The sequence below is a fragment of the Sebastes umbrosus genome, chromosome 5 (assembly GCF_015220745.1).
Source record: "Sebastes umbrosus isolate fSebUmb1 chromosome 5, fSebUmb1.pri, whole genome shotgun sequence".
NCBI classification, from domain to species: Eukaryota; Metazoa; Chordata; class Actinopteri; order Perciformes; family Sebastidae; genus Sebastes; species Sebastes umbrosus.
The window spans coordinates 19,486,964-19,501,328 of record NC_051273.1 but is presented as its reverse complement, the minus strand read 5'-3'; the positions used below and the strand labels follow the sequence as shown (position 1 = coordinate 19,501,328).

The window sequence follows — 14,365 nt, the reverse complement described above, 5'->3', positions numbered from 1 at the left end:
GGACCTGGGATGAGACGCAGGAGGGGGTCGACTCAGCACATTGTCCTTCGCCAGGCGAGCATCACTCATGATAAACAGGGGCACGACAGACATAACAACAGCCAATCCGTCACCTTGTAGAAAGTCATAGAGACCGGGACGAGTCTACGTACTGTCTGCCCACTCTACTCTTTTTCTGTCTCTGTCAGAGAGCGGCGAGAGGATGGGCTCAGGATAATGAGCAGGGCATAATGCTGGCTCACTGCCTGTCATAGTTTGTCAACATTCGAGGCACTTTCGTAATGGTCTTTCTCTGTAGGAAAATGAATTATGAATTCATATTTGTCTCCCACTCTTGTTTGTCTTTACAGTGGAGAATAACCCATGCCAGACCAACCCCTGTCTCCACGGAGGGAGCTGCCTGCAGGAGGGTGACGGCTATAGCTGCTACTGTCCTCAGGGCTTCTCTGGGGAGAGCTGCGAGATCGGTGAGTCACTGCCGGGGTCGGGGCTGAACGGGGAGACCCTTAGAGGTCAGCAGCTGCAAACAGATGCTGTGTCACTGTGGCATAAGGGAACAAGAGACAGGCATATGTTGGCATAACATTTCCTGTTTAATGTATGCGACTGTTCAGTGAATTCAGAAGGAAAGCACAAATGAGTTTCCCTATGTGGGGTTTGTTTCAGTGTTCATTTTAGCAGCTATTTCAGATTTAGTCTTAGTTTTAAATCAAAAATGCTTATTAGTTTTAGTCACATTTTAGTCATTTTTATCCATCATAGTTTTAGTCTAGTTTTAGTTGACGACTCAAAACATTATAGTCACCGAAAAGTCATTAGATTTTAGTCTAAATGTTTTCTCTTTGTCAGGTATTTCTTTTATTTAATCTTAGTCCTGTTTAGTTATCAGATTATATTGAACATTTCTGTCATTTTAGTCAAACTTATTTCACATAAAATTTTGTGTTATCATTATCTGATAAAAAACTCAGGTTGAATGATTAAGAACGCAGCTTTGAAGTTAGTTTGAGTCCTCCTGACTGACTGCACTCATTAGTGATGTGTAGTTCAGTCGCAACCACCGGTTCGTTATGAGAGCCAATCCGCCCACCCAACATGTAAAAATATGTGTAACTCAACCACCCGAACCCGATTCGACCGGCAAAACGTGAACTTTATGCATTATAGTAGCACAATTGTCAGGACTGAGACAAGAAGGACAGAGACAGACTGAGCGCCGCCACCGCAGTTTGTGTGTGTTTGAGACACAGAGAGAATGAACACTGGTTTGTTTCCTTATTTGTTAGTAGGAATCTGAATTCAATCTCAATACACTCAAAGCCAAGAGGAGCTTTCCTGTCAGGTCCAGTAGTTTTAGATCAAGCTCCCTGACTGAAAGTGATCTGGGAATATCCATATGCTGCAAGTCAGCCAGTTGTGACAGCGGTTGTTGAATGTGGGCTATATGCACTCAGCTGTGTGTGTGTGTGTGTGTGTGTGTGTGTGTGTGTGTGTGTGTGTGTGTGTGTGTGCGTGTTTTTACCTTCTGCCCCAGGAGTAGTTGGCAGCACATCTTTCCTCTCCGCTGTGTGATGGGAGAATGTGGCTGTCAGAAAATGGCTGTGCGCTGTCTCAGTAGTGTGTGGGTGTGTTTGTGTGACTGAGACATGCAAGGACACATGAGCCACGAAGGAGCCACGATCAAGATCAGCGAGGGATGGAGCAGCTGATTAAAGTGCCGAGGGAAGACAGGAAAATAAAGAAAAGAAGGAGTAGATGTGGCATTGGCAGAAAATATCAATGCGACTTTCTTACTTGTGAGACTTCAGCAACATGAACCCCACACGGTTCTATTGAGCTGTAACACATCACAGTTGGTACAAAGTTGTTGTTGACGGCGTTCAGTCTGGCGCATTGATTCTGGGTCCCGGCCAAAGAACCGTGGGATGGACCATAGTAAATATTAGATTACGTGCAGAAGCTGCACTCTGTTGTGGTGTAATGTGGGCAATTAAAACTCTCTCATTCCAGCTGTATGGGGGTGCTGAATGTCTGATTTTGGTTGGATCTTGGTTTCTCCCAATAAATCATGATATATAGCATCTTTTGGTATAAATATCAGCCTATTAAAAGTAGGATTGGTAAAGATTTTAGAAACATGTATTTGTTATATTAGTTGAAATTCTCATTACATCTCGACAGCAATCAATAAATCAAATGCTCTGAAAAAAGACCACCAATCATGTTGGACCTTTTGTTTGTCCGACTTCTCCATCTCTGTCTGTTCCATGCTCATGCATACAAAGACAACAAGCGAAGCTGAGGTTTTAAAGGTCATTACTTATGGAAAAAGGTCATAGATCAGGGGTCAGGGGTCGTGAGAGGCATATTGTCCTGGGTCTGATTATCAATAACCTTTAATTCTTTTACCCAAACGTACATATTAAGCAGCATTTAGGTGTGACTGTGCATTAACGCCATTGGAGATCAATCAGCAATCTGGTGTTGGATCAATAATTTGTGACAAATGCTTGTTAACCGCATGGATTACACACACATGTAGTTTGTAATGATTTGCTGCAGTCGATGTGGTTCGGGTTTGTTATTGAATGAGACCAAACTTAATGTTTGTTTTTAGAAGCAATTGGAATAAATGATGACATTTTAAACTAAATGTCGGGAGGAAAGCACATTCATAAAATATTTGTTATTTACTGATTACTTCTGCACTTGGGTGTCTGTCCTTCGGCTTTCTTCTCTCAGGAGTGTTTAATTGCCTTTCCCAGTGTTACTAAAGTGTGATGTTGATTATGTTGCTAAACAGCTGCATATCTGATGTTTTTAATATTAATTACGGCCAAAGGCAAAAAGGTTAATTGCTTATTACAGCAAATGCTTGACCGTAATTTTACCAACTTAGTGCTGTTCGAGAGGAATTAGGCCGTAAGGGAAGTGTCGCCTTAATTCCTGTGTTGCATTTCACATCCGCAACTTCTATTTCCTTCACTTTATCATTCATGGTTGACCATCTTATTGAAAGTCTTTCTCCTTCGGTTCCAAACAAGCACACACATCCCCATTATAGCCTATAGAGAGACATATAAACCAATACTCCCTGCACTGACTCTGCTCTCCACGTGAAATGATTATTTAGGCAAAATGAGGCAGTGGCACCACAGCTGCAACACACCTTAGAGGCTGTCTCCAGGACTTGGCTTGTAGCTGCAATTATTTGGGAAGAAGCGTTTTGGGGAGCTGCATTATTGATGGCCTATGTTTCTACTGTGGGTCTGTAGTTAATATTTATGAGGATAGGGGAGAGACAGAGAGAGAAGCTGTGGATATCTCAGTGTTAGCACTCCAGCTCCACTAGATCCTCATCTTTAGAAAGTCCTTCACTTCATCTGTATTCCTAACTTAATCTAAATTGATTCAGGGCTGTCGGTAGAGACACATGGACTATAATGTGTAACATCCTTATTAAAAAATCTAAGCTTTAGGTTATTGTATACCATTGATCAGCAGGACTGTTTGGTAAAGTCTGGATCCTGCAGCAGTATGAGTGATTAATGAGGCACGATAAAGCCTGTCAGTTTGATGGCCATGTGTTGAGATACAATAATGAATGATATTTGTCTTCCCCACAGTCGTAATGAACATTTGTTCATAGATATAAATAAGATATAGCCCAAAAGAGCGATGTAAACAAAATGCACATCTGGGGGATTCTATTCATCCACTGATTATGTCGAGATAAAATAGCCAAATATTTCAGTCTTAATGTCTCTAATCCTTCTTTTGGTTTACACAAACAAGTAGGTAAGCAGTGACATGACTGTCAGTCTTGCTGCTCTGGAAAAGTATTGAAAATGTCACTGTAGGGAATTTAATGAATCTGCTTATTTTGCCTGATTAGACCTCAGGCAGGCTGGTCTCATACAATGTTCGTATACCTACCAAAAGGAATGCACTGTAATTCGTGTACATCCCGTGAAATGAATTAATGTGTAATTCACGTAATCGTGAACCAGGAGGTTGGAGTGGATAGGTGGGTAAAAAATACTGGACTTCCGCCCAGGAGAACGGCATTCATGTCCCGTATGAAACCAGAAGTCAACGTTGATTTATTTGTCACGTAACTTCCGTACTTAAGTTTAACTCAAACCACAATCTTTTCCTAAACCTAACTAAGTAGTTTTGTTGCCTAAACCTAACCAAGTTGTTTCCTGTGAAGACGGAAATTTATTTTGAAAAGCCTTTATGCATATAACGAGCTGAAATTGACACATGTTGTTGGACATTCGTAGGAAAACGAACAAAAAAGGAAGAATAACCTTTTCGTAAGATATCATACGACCCGTTGTATGAGGATACGTTGACTCAGGACTGTATTGTTTGGTTACATCATGTAATTCCTGTGTGGTTATCCAGAGCCTTTAAGTGGACTGACTGACAGTCAAGCTGTGCAACACAGTCAAAGTATCGCTCCGTATCTGTGATGTATCTTCCAACAAATCCACCAGATTTTGCACATTCTACAAAAAAATTCTGATCAAACAACCCACTCAGTATGTAAGAGCACATGGCATGTAAACATAAGGAAATAGCACTAAGAGTGTATAACCACAACAAATCTCATGGGTCTCATTACTTTTCCACATTGGGAACTTTGCTTGCTAAAACTACACATGTATAACATTTAGGGTTTGAAAAATTCTGTGAATATTCACAGTGGAAGCTTTCCAAAGAAATAAACAGCAATATATGGGAAATAATGGAAATATAGGGGCTATTTGCTCAGGCTGTATTGACCATGTCATATGCAGATAGAAACTAAACGTTTACCACATCATAAGCAGACATAATTAGAAACGTTTCTAATAGAAATGAAAAATCTACATTTTAGTTGAATTGAACTTAACTTCCCTTGGAAATTGACTGACCCTTTTGAAACCCCAGGCATATTTTTAACCAAAACAAGACCTACTAGTGCACATATAAGCCTTTGTTCACAGAAGAACTGTCACAGTAGGGAAAGCACAGGTGTAAATAATAAAAAAGGATGACGACTGAGTTTCAGGGTCCTGGTATTGTGCATGCTGGCACACGTGTACACCCAAATATAAAAAAGCCATTGTTTTTTCTGCTATGTCTGCTGTGAGAAAGGCACATTCATCACAACAGAAAGGAGAAAACACTGCAAGGTTACACTTTTGATCTACAAACACAGTAGCTTGACAGCTCATCTTTGACCCTGGAAACAGAAGTTGATAAAACAATCTCAACTCATGGTCCATTTACTCGTTGGTTCAGGAACTTTCAACCGTTGTCATCAGTAGATTGAGTTTGTTCTGTTACCAAACTCAACACAGACAACTTTATTTTCACTTTATGTCAACATAGATAAAGGGTTGGGTTGCTCAGAATCGTGGAAAGTATGAACATTACAGTTCAATGGCATCTGAGTCCAAACCCAATCTGCATATGAGGGCCATCATATCCTACATAAAATACAGCTCAAAATGCAATCAACAAATTATTGCCTGACATTGACAAATGAATTAAACTAATAAGGAGACCTGATAGCATTGTTCATGAATGGGACAATCTTTATACCCACACATTTACCTTTGTAACCACTAATTTCTTTAACGCAACTTGCGATTTTTAATTAACCACTCAAAAATCCGACGGGCCGTCATCGAACCTGGATGCTATTCGATCTTTCAGAGATTGTAGCAGGCTCAGTTTTAAAGCTAGAGTGAGGATCCTGCTATCATATGAAACCAGATACCCTAAGGAATCCATTGGTATCAATTACACTATACACTAGCTTGTCACGAAGGCGGTTAAATAACGCTACAAACGTTTGCTAAATTTTGGCAAGGAAAAACTGGCATGGCCATTTTCAAAGGGGTCCCTTGACCTCTGACCTCAAGATATGTGAATGAAAATGGGTTCTATGGGTACCCACGAGTCTCCCCTTTACAGACATGCCCACTTTATGATAATCACATGCAGTTTGGGGCAAGTCATAGTCAAGTCAGCACACTGACACACTGAAAGCGGTTGTTGCCTGTTGGGCTGCAGTTTGCCATGTTATAATTTGAGCATATTTTTTATGCTAAATGCAGTACATGTGAGGGTTTCTAGACAATATTTGCCATTGTTTTGTGTTATTAATTAATTTCCAATAATAAATGTGTGGCAGCTGCCAATTCTCTGGTGCTTGCTGTTGTTTCCCTTTTCCCTGGTGTTTTTTTGGTTGAGTTGCTGAGTGATTAGAGGGTTATTCAGTTCACCTGTTGCGCAGGGTGTGGGGACTGGCTCTTAAATGATAGTTGAGAGCAGCTTGGTGCATTCCCCTCTTGGCCAATCAGGGTGTAACGACGCCCTTTCTGTAGGGCTTAAAAGAGGAGGGAAACTGCACACCCAGTGTCATTCTGATCTCTCCTTCACTCAATGCAACATGTGTTATCAGCTTTATCAGAAACTCTGGTCTGTTTTGGGCCCTTTTGGGATTCTGTGATCTTTGTGTTTTGTTTGTTGAGAGTGTTGACTCTCCTAGTTGGGGAAATAAGTTAAGTGCCAACCAATTGGGTTACCTGCACTGGGACGTGTAGGTACTATTTGTGCAACGATCTGGCTTGCCTTACAATAGCCTAACGCCTGCAGGCTGTATTTTTGTATTCTATTCATTTGTTGATTTTCAATGAAACCCTTTATACCCATTTCTTTTAGTGTATTTTATTTGGGAAAACTTTAAAGGAGGGTAAAAGGAAAAACACAAACCAATATTTCAGTTTCCTTAATTGTTTGTTAATATAGAGGCATTTGTTCATTATTGAAGAGGCATTTGTTCATTATTATTATTAAGAAGGCATTTTATTTTATATTATTATGTGGATGGGAACTGTTTTTCAGTCTTCTGACTGAACAACTAAAGTCTGGGGAACTCAGTACCGCCACAAATGTATACATACATTTTCATAAAGCAGCATATTTGCCCACTCCCATGTTGATAAGAGTATTAAATACTTGACAAATCTCCCTTTAAGGTACATTTTGAACAGATTATTGTGATTACCTATGGACAATCATGCAATCAATTGTGATTAGATATTTTAACATTGACAGCCCTAGTTTTTCAGAACAATATCTTTAGTTTATTCAGATTCAAGACCCCACAAATAGAGAGTGATGAGGTCGCCAGTATTGAATGAGTTGTTTTAAAGGTTGAGATAAATCCTTATTTTACATTTTTATTGTGTCTTCCTTTGTGGATCCTAAAAATGAAATCTCATTCTTGTTGACAGCAGCAGCTATTTCTGTTTAGTTAAAATGTGGTTTGTTGTGGAAGAAACACATTAACCTGTCTCGGTATGTTGCTGAAGACGGGTCAACAAATCACTGATTTTAGCTGGAGTTAGGGAAATCATTTCTGGTCGACTACCATTTGTTCTTCAGAACGACCTCAATCAGCCCATCAGTCAGTCCGGAGAAAGAAAGAGAGCAGGCAGGTAAATCATTTTGAGCTGCGAGAGACATTCAGATGCATCTGGATTAACCGACAAATAGAGACAGACACATTAATGCAGCGTTTTCTTCATGGCTTTTTGCAACAGAATCAAAGCTGGTTGTATGTAGATGAAATGTAGAATGTGTAGTGAGGTCAAGACGGTAAATGATCCTCTTAACTGGAGGAAATTACTCGGATTGCACGATTATCTCATCGTGTCTTTCGACCCCTGTCCCTCTTCCTCTCCATCTGTGTTTCTCATGGATTCCCCTCCTCTATTTTCCCTATCGTTCACATGTTGAATTAGAGGCAATAAAAGTACCTGAGCTGCCGTCTCGCTCTTCCTTTTTCACTCCACTTTCTCCTCTTTCTCATCCCTTATCAGCCTTTCTGTTTTATCCCTCCTCAACTCCTCCAGCAAATCAGTCAGAAACAACAACTAGAGTGCAGGTGGGCAACACAACACACATCACACCTACGCCGTCCTATCGCTACCTAACAAACCTCAGTAACATTCACTCAGATTCTCAGGTGGTTTGAAGAACTCCCAGGTCAATTTCAGCAAAATAAATTGAATAGCAGCATCCTCTATCTGTGCACACAGCAATGTCCTTGAGTTGGTTTTCTGCTTGACTTCCTGTTGAGCAAACCTGATGCTTTTTTTATTATTATTATTATTTCGCACCTCCCCACACTCTCTGGCCTCATTTCCAATCATGGTGATTAGATCTGCGTTCTCTCTCCCACTTCCTTCCTAACTCCCTCCCTGCTCTGTACATTTTCTATCAAATGTGCTTTTTTCCTTACCTCACATTTATTTCTCTGACCTCATCTCTCTATAATTGTCCTTGTCTCTCCTTGCTATCACTCTTTTACTCATTTTTCTTTCTTGTTCAGTCCATCTCCCTGCTCTCCTCACTTCTCCCCCCTCACCCCTCCTCCAATGCGTTGCTCTTTGGCAGGACCTACAGTATTGAAATTGCTCCGCAGTGCAGAGACTGGGGTTGAAAACAACCCTGTAGCCCCCCAGCATTTCTCCCAAATATCACATTTCATTTCCTGCCACACTTCCTCACTCCCCCGCAACCCCTAACCTCTCCCAGCCTTTCCTCTCTCTGGCTCCCTGCTTCCGTCACTTTCTCTCTCTTGCTCTGTTTTTTTCCTGTCAAAGGCCAATACAATTATTCATACAGAAATGCCTCTGTACTCATGCATAAAATGAAACTTATTCAAGCTCACACGCTCACTCACCTGCATGCTCAAATTGCCAAATATGCTCACAAGGGTGCGCACAAAATATATTTCTTTATCTCTTCCTCTCACACAGATCTGGACTCCCACACACACACCTGTTTGGACCCGTCTTATATAAAACCAATATGTACCCAAGACTATATGAAGAGCTAATGCATAACTCGTGTTTGAAGAGAATCGCCCCCACTGGGCTTCTGTATTAACTAATTCATCCTCTGAGACCCACTCCTCTCACATCAGCTCATATGATTGAGCTTGAAAGATTCATGAGGTTGCGGCTATTAATATCACCGGCCCCTAACCCACGTCACCAGTGTGTCCACAGATCTGAGCGATGAGGTCAAAAGACGATGGAATGGGAAGGACAGGATGTGGTTTTGTTGTGGATACACACAGGCAGTGGAGATATTTGTAAGCAAATCCCAGAAAACATTTTGAGGTGAATTGAGGCAGGAGGTGAAAGTGGCTTAGAGCTATTGTATGCGATAAAGCTGACTTATAGCCAAAAGTGTAACAAAAGTATAGGATGAAGAAAGGAAGAAAGCTGCTGGTAGATGATTTCTCAGGGAGTTGCAAGGGTATGTAGAGGAAGACAGATGGAAAGGGCCGGCGCTGCCATGCTGCTCCCCACAGGACATCACATTCAGTCCTTCATTAATGATGGAATGGATTTATGTGTTTGGCTCCAAATCCTCCAAGTTCTCGAGCTAACGTCAATATATTGTAGAGTTTTACTGCTACTTCTTGGCTTCTACTTTTCCTGCAAAGTTAGATCCGGTGCTGGCCACGGGGTGATAGAATGCACCATCAAAAAATGATGATTCATGTAATGATGAAGAGTTTGATTGCTCACATACAGTACGGCACAACAGCACAGACGAGGATAATAGGGTTGAATACCAGAGATGGAAATTCTGGTATTCACAACAACACAATCTATTCCCTTTTTCTCAGCAAAATACCTCCAGGAACCCAGAGGTTTTGTGTCTGTGCATCTTTGTGATTGTGTACCAAAGAGGGTTCCTCTAAATCTCATTATCATTGGAATGCAACCGTCTTAACTTAAAATGTTGTTTTTCTAGTAGTATAACTGGATCTACTTTTCAGCTCTAGTAGTTCATCGATTCCAATTACTTTCTGCTTAAATGGCAGCTCAGAGTCCAACTGTGTTGCCAAAAATATAAAAGCAAAGTGCCAGATCTGTGGACAAAATCTATGCAGGCAGTTAAACAAGTGGCTTAAAGGAATAGTTTCACATTTTGTGGAAAAATGTGCTTATTCGAGAGTTAGACGTGAAGATCGATACCACCAGACAGTTAGACTTTTATCAGGTCACTAAATGTGCATTATCAGCGGTTATAAGCCCCATAGATGTGGGTCAGTAGGGCCCTGCTACACCCACTAGTGGGTTTTTATCATCGATTTACATGGACGATCACCGAAAGAAGAAATAGAAGAAGAAAACCGTTATGTCTAGCGACCATGTAATTATGACAGGAGCAGAAGCGGAAGTCAGGCGCTGTAGTATAGATAGTGTAAAACTCCAAGTGGTGGAGGTCGGGGGCGATGGATGGGACACAAAATACAGTACTATCACCAGGGAGACTGGGGTTCGCATTCTGTGTGAAACCAACAACATGCTTTTGACTTTGTGTTCACAACCTTAAGTTTCACTTTCACTTTTCATACGTAGTTATTTTAAGCCAAAACAAGATCTTTTTTGTGGTTTTGTTACCTAAACCTAGAAGCAAGAAGCTGTTCAATATGTAACGGTTCATTCAGTTTTCAAGGTGTTGCTTTTACGTTTCGCTTTCACTTTTACAACGTAATAGTGCTGAAACACACAAGGTTTATAACACCTGATAATGCACATTTACTGAGCTGATAACAGTCGAAATGATACCACTCTCTTGTCTTCACGGTAAATACAAAGCTACCGTCAGCAGCCAGTTAGCGTAGCTTGGCATAAAGACTGCAAACAGGTGAAATAACTAACATGGCTCTGTTCCAAGTTGAAATAATCTGCCTCTAAAAAGCACCTATTAACATGTTATATCTTATTTGTTTAATCCATGCAAAAATTGAATTGTAGAAACACCACATTGTAGATTTTTATAGTGTGTTAAACTTGATTTATGGTGAAATATTCTGGTTTTCTAGACAACTAATGCAGCTTGACAATGATATAACAACACATGACTCAGCACAGTGACTCGGATGAACCGTGCATGAGGCTGGATGTGACAGAGTGTGTGCAAATGGGAGAGTATGTGTCTGTTGTGTGATTGATGACCAGCAGTTTGTCACAGTTTGTCGGCAGCTGAGGAGCTCTTAAAGAGCTATGATTGGCTGGCTCAGCCCGTATCCACACGCCTCATTAATTCATCCACGCCATCGGATTCCTCAATCAGCATTATGATTGGCTGTGCTCTCCCCCACCACCGCCACCACAGCTACTATCATCCATACTTTTACGCCAGTGCTGCCAACACCACCAGCAGTGCCTGATTGGAGTTCCTCGGTCTGCAGCTGACTCAAATAGAGATACACAGACATTTGCATTCACAAAAGCAGTCAAACACACAATAAGAGACACACGAAAACTGGTCAATACACACAAATGCAGTCATAAAAATGCATAAATTCAGTCACGATGTAACAGAAATTCAGCAACATGCACACCCACATGGAAGCACACGAATACAACCCACATAAATACAACCTTGAACACCTGCAGGAGTGTACGAGTGTGCGGTTGAACTGTGTTCACACCACATACGAGATGGGTGGACAGCATAATATCCCAGTTTTCAATCACACTCCTTCCTCTCCAAACTCCTCAGGACAATGAGAAACAAAGGACATACTGGCTGCAGAGTTGAATGAGAATGAGCTGCAGGGTGTGTAGGTGTGTGTGAGTGAGTGTGTGTGTGAGCGTGTAGGTGTGTGTGTGTGTGCATGAGTGCATGTGAGTGCAGTATCTCTCTGGTATAAACACACCTGCAGATTAATGAGCTGCTGGCCGAGTTGCTAGGACTCACCTCTCTCTCTTTATCTCTTTTACACTCTCTCTCTCTCTCTCTCTCTCTCTCTCTCTCTCCAACACACACACATTCTCCACTTTCCCATACACACACATTCACACACTTGCCACCTTGAGTTGCCTCATCTTTACTACTTTTCTTCGTCATTTAGTCGTCAGCTGAAGTGTCGGGCACAGTGAATGAATATGCATGCAAGCATGTGTCTGATATGTGCTTGGTTTAGCTCAGCATGATGTGTGTGTGTGTGTGTGTTTATGTGTGTGTGCTGTGCTGGATGGATGGATGGAGGCAATGACTCTGTATACACCTGGTGACAGCTGTAGGAGGAAGTGAAGCATATAAAGGCTGGCCACGTATAAAGTGGGACAAATTGATTTCCCATGAAGACGGGGAAACTGGGTTTTACACAGGGGGGTCTTATCGGTGTTCCAGAAACACTCACACAACAACACACGCATAGAGACACACAAACACCTGCACACTGGGACACAAACTTATATCTTCAAGTATAAAATATGGATCACGTAATGCTACTTTCATATGAGAGTGCACACAAATATGAACGCGTGCACTCATGCAGCAATGCACACATACTGTATGTTTGAGCTCAAATGGTCCTAAAGGGGCCCGGTGGAGTTTTGGACCACTAGTATCTCTAGAGGTGTTTTCATTAGGGGTCCGTGTTTTGTTTGCATCGTGCATGCGATAAAACACGATGCACATCCGGCCGTTGGTTTTACGCTATTCCACCGATCAACAGTTGATGGTGATGATGCATCCCACAATTCTCTCCATCTTTCGAAAGACCGACCAAGGTTGACTCGTGTTTTCGCCCGTGCTCTATCACTGTCCCTTTTAGCTTTTTTTTTGTTTTTCAGTCATTCTTTTCTATTGTTCTTTGCTGATCCTGCCTCAGTGTCAGCCAGTACCACAAAATGTAATGGCAAAAATGTAATTTTCCAAAGAAAAATCTCCTTCTGCTTCCTTTTAACCAGCTATCGTGCTTTTCACTCTTTTACTGTGAAAATGTAAACATAGACTCTTCCGGTCTGCGTGTCGTAAATTGTTTTGTCTGATTTTGTGAGGAATCTGACCTGGTGACGAGTATTAAGAGTTAATTAAATACTTTATTGATCGGGGCGTTACAGTAGCTTTTATATAAACATAGAGAAATGTAAGAAAATAGAAATAAAGGAGTATGTACCATGTAAATTATGTACATAATGCTACAATATAAACACAATATATGTAAAGAAATAGAAATGAGAATATAAGAAATATGAAATATGTACAAATATTTTCATTAAGACGTGCAACATTAGAGAAATAGAAATAACCAATCTTCTCCTTGATGGTCTTGTTTACATTGTAGGTCATTTAGAGGCATCAATATTAAATTCATAACTAGTTAAAAAACGTCTTGTAGTAGCTTTAATAATTGATCAATTATACCAGTAATGTAATATCTTAATAAATGTGAGCCTAGTTGCACTTTTCTTTGACTCTCTGACTTAAAAAACGTGATGCTATTTTATCAGAATATGTTGTGATTTTGCTTGTTACAAACATAAATTGATTAATATAGCCTAATGTAATCTACAAATCTTATTATTGGAAAATAATAGCAATCTCAATCATATATTTTCATCAAATCAATCAGCCCTAACCTAAACATAATCACAATCTAACTTTGACTACAAACCAAGTCCTAAATCCTCTTTGAGAAACAGGAAATTGGCCAAATGTTCTCGCTTTTGCTGGCTGTTCCTCATCTTACTATCTTTGTGAGGATGTATAGATCCTCACGGATGTTTGTATACAGTCATAATTGTACACCCACATATACACATACTGCACACGCTATAGTGACCTGACCCACCGGTACAAATGGGATTTTTATTTTTCCTGATCTCCATGGTAACGGGCCAGAGACAGAAGAATGAGACAGAGAGAGATGAAGCAAGAGAGCGTGAAAGAGAAAGAGGCAGAGCAAAGATGATTGAGAGGATAAAGTCCTTGACCGCGCAGGCCTGAGTATGATTGACTCTAAGACACAAATTAGTAGAAAAAGAGTAAATAATTCCTCCATGAGATTTACCAGAGGCTGTTTGTTTGGTTCATGAGCCATTTCTTTTCAGAAATAGATTTAAATACTCAACATCAGAGCTCCCTCTGCTCAGAAACACATCCTTATATATGATTTCACTGTCAGTGATTAATTGATTCTGACAGCAGTAAGGAAAAAATAGATAATTCCACTCTACTATTTCCTCTTTAAGTATGTCAGAAATAGCGACAGGAGGCAGAGAATAGCCTGTCATTCACCCCTCTGGGGAACTGCTCTACTTTAAGAGTAGAGTTATTGTATTTTTTTTAAGTGTACGCTCACAGAAGTAAGGGCCAAGAGATAAGGAAATGAGGAAGGAAGAAGGGAAGGAAATATAATGGTGAAGATGGAAGGTAGAAGGGAAGGAAAGGAGGAAGAAAGCATTGAAGTTTTAGGGAGAGTGGAAAAGGAAGGAAGGAAGAAGGAAGCCAAGAGATGAAAAATGGATGAAAAGGAGGAAGA

General features: G+C 40.7%; 1 protein-coding gene across 6 annotated transcripts in view; it reads left to right on the top strand.

Moving 5' to 3' along the window:
- Positions 1-14,365, top strand: part of ncanb (neurocan b) — a 217,655-nt gene that overhangs the window by 148,916 nt on the left and 54,374 nt on the right. For 4 of the 6 annotated variants that reach the window (XM_037768872.1, XM_037768870.1, XM_037768871.1 and 1 more), the window contains one exon: positions 351-467. In XM_037768872.1, coding sequence (XP_037624800.1) covers positions 351-467 — 117 coding nt within the window. Of the gene's footprint in view, positions 1-350; positions 468-1,534; positions 2,326-14,365 lie in introns of those variants that run through there. The other 2 variants (XM_037768876.1, XM_037768875.1) reach the window with 2 other exon arrangements.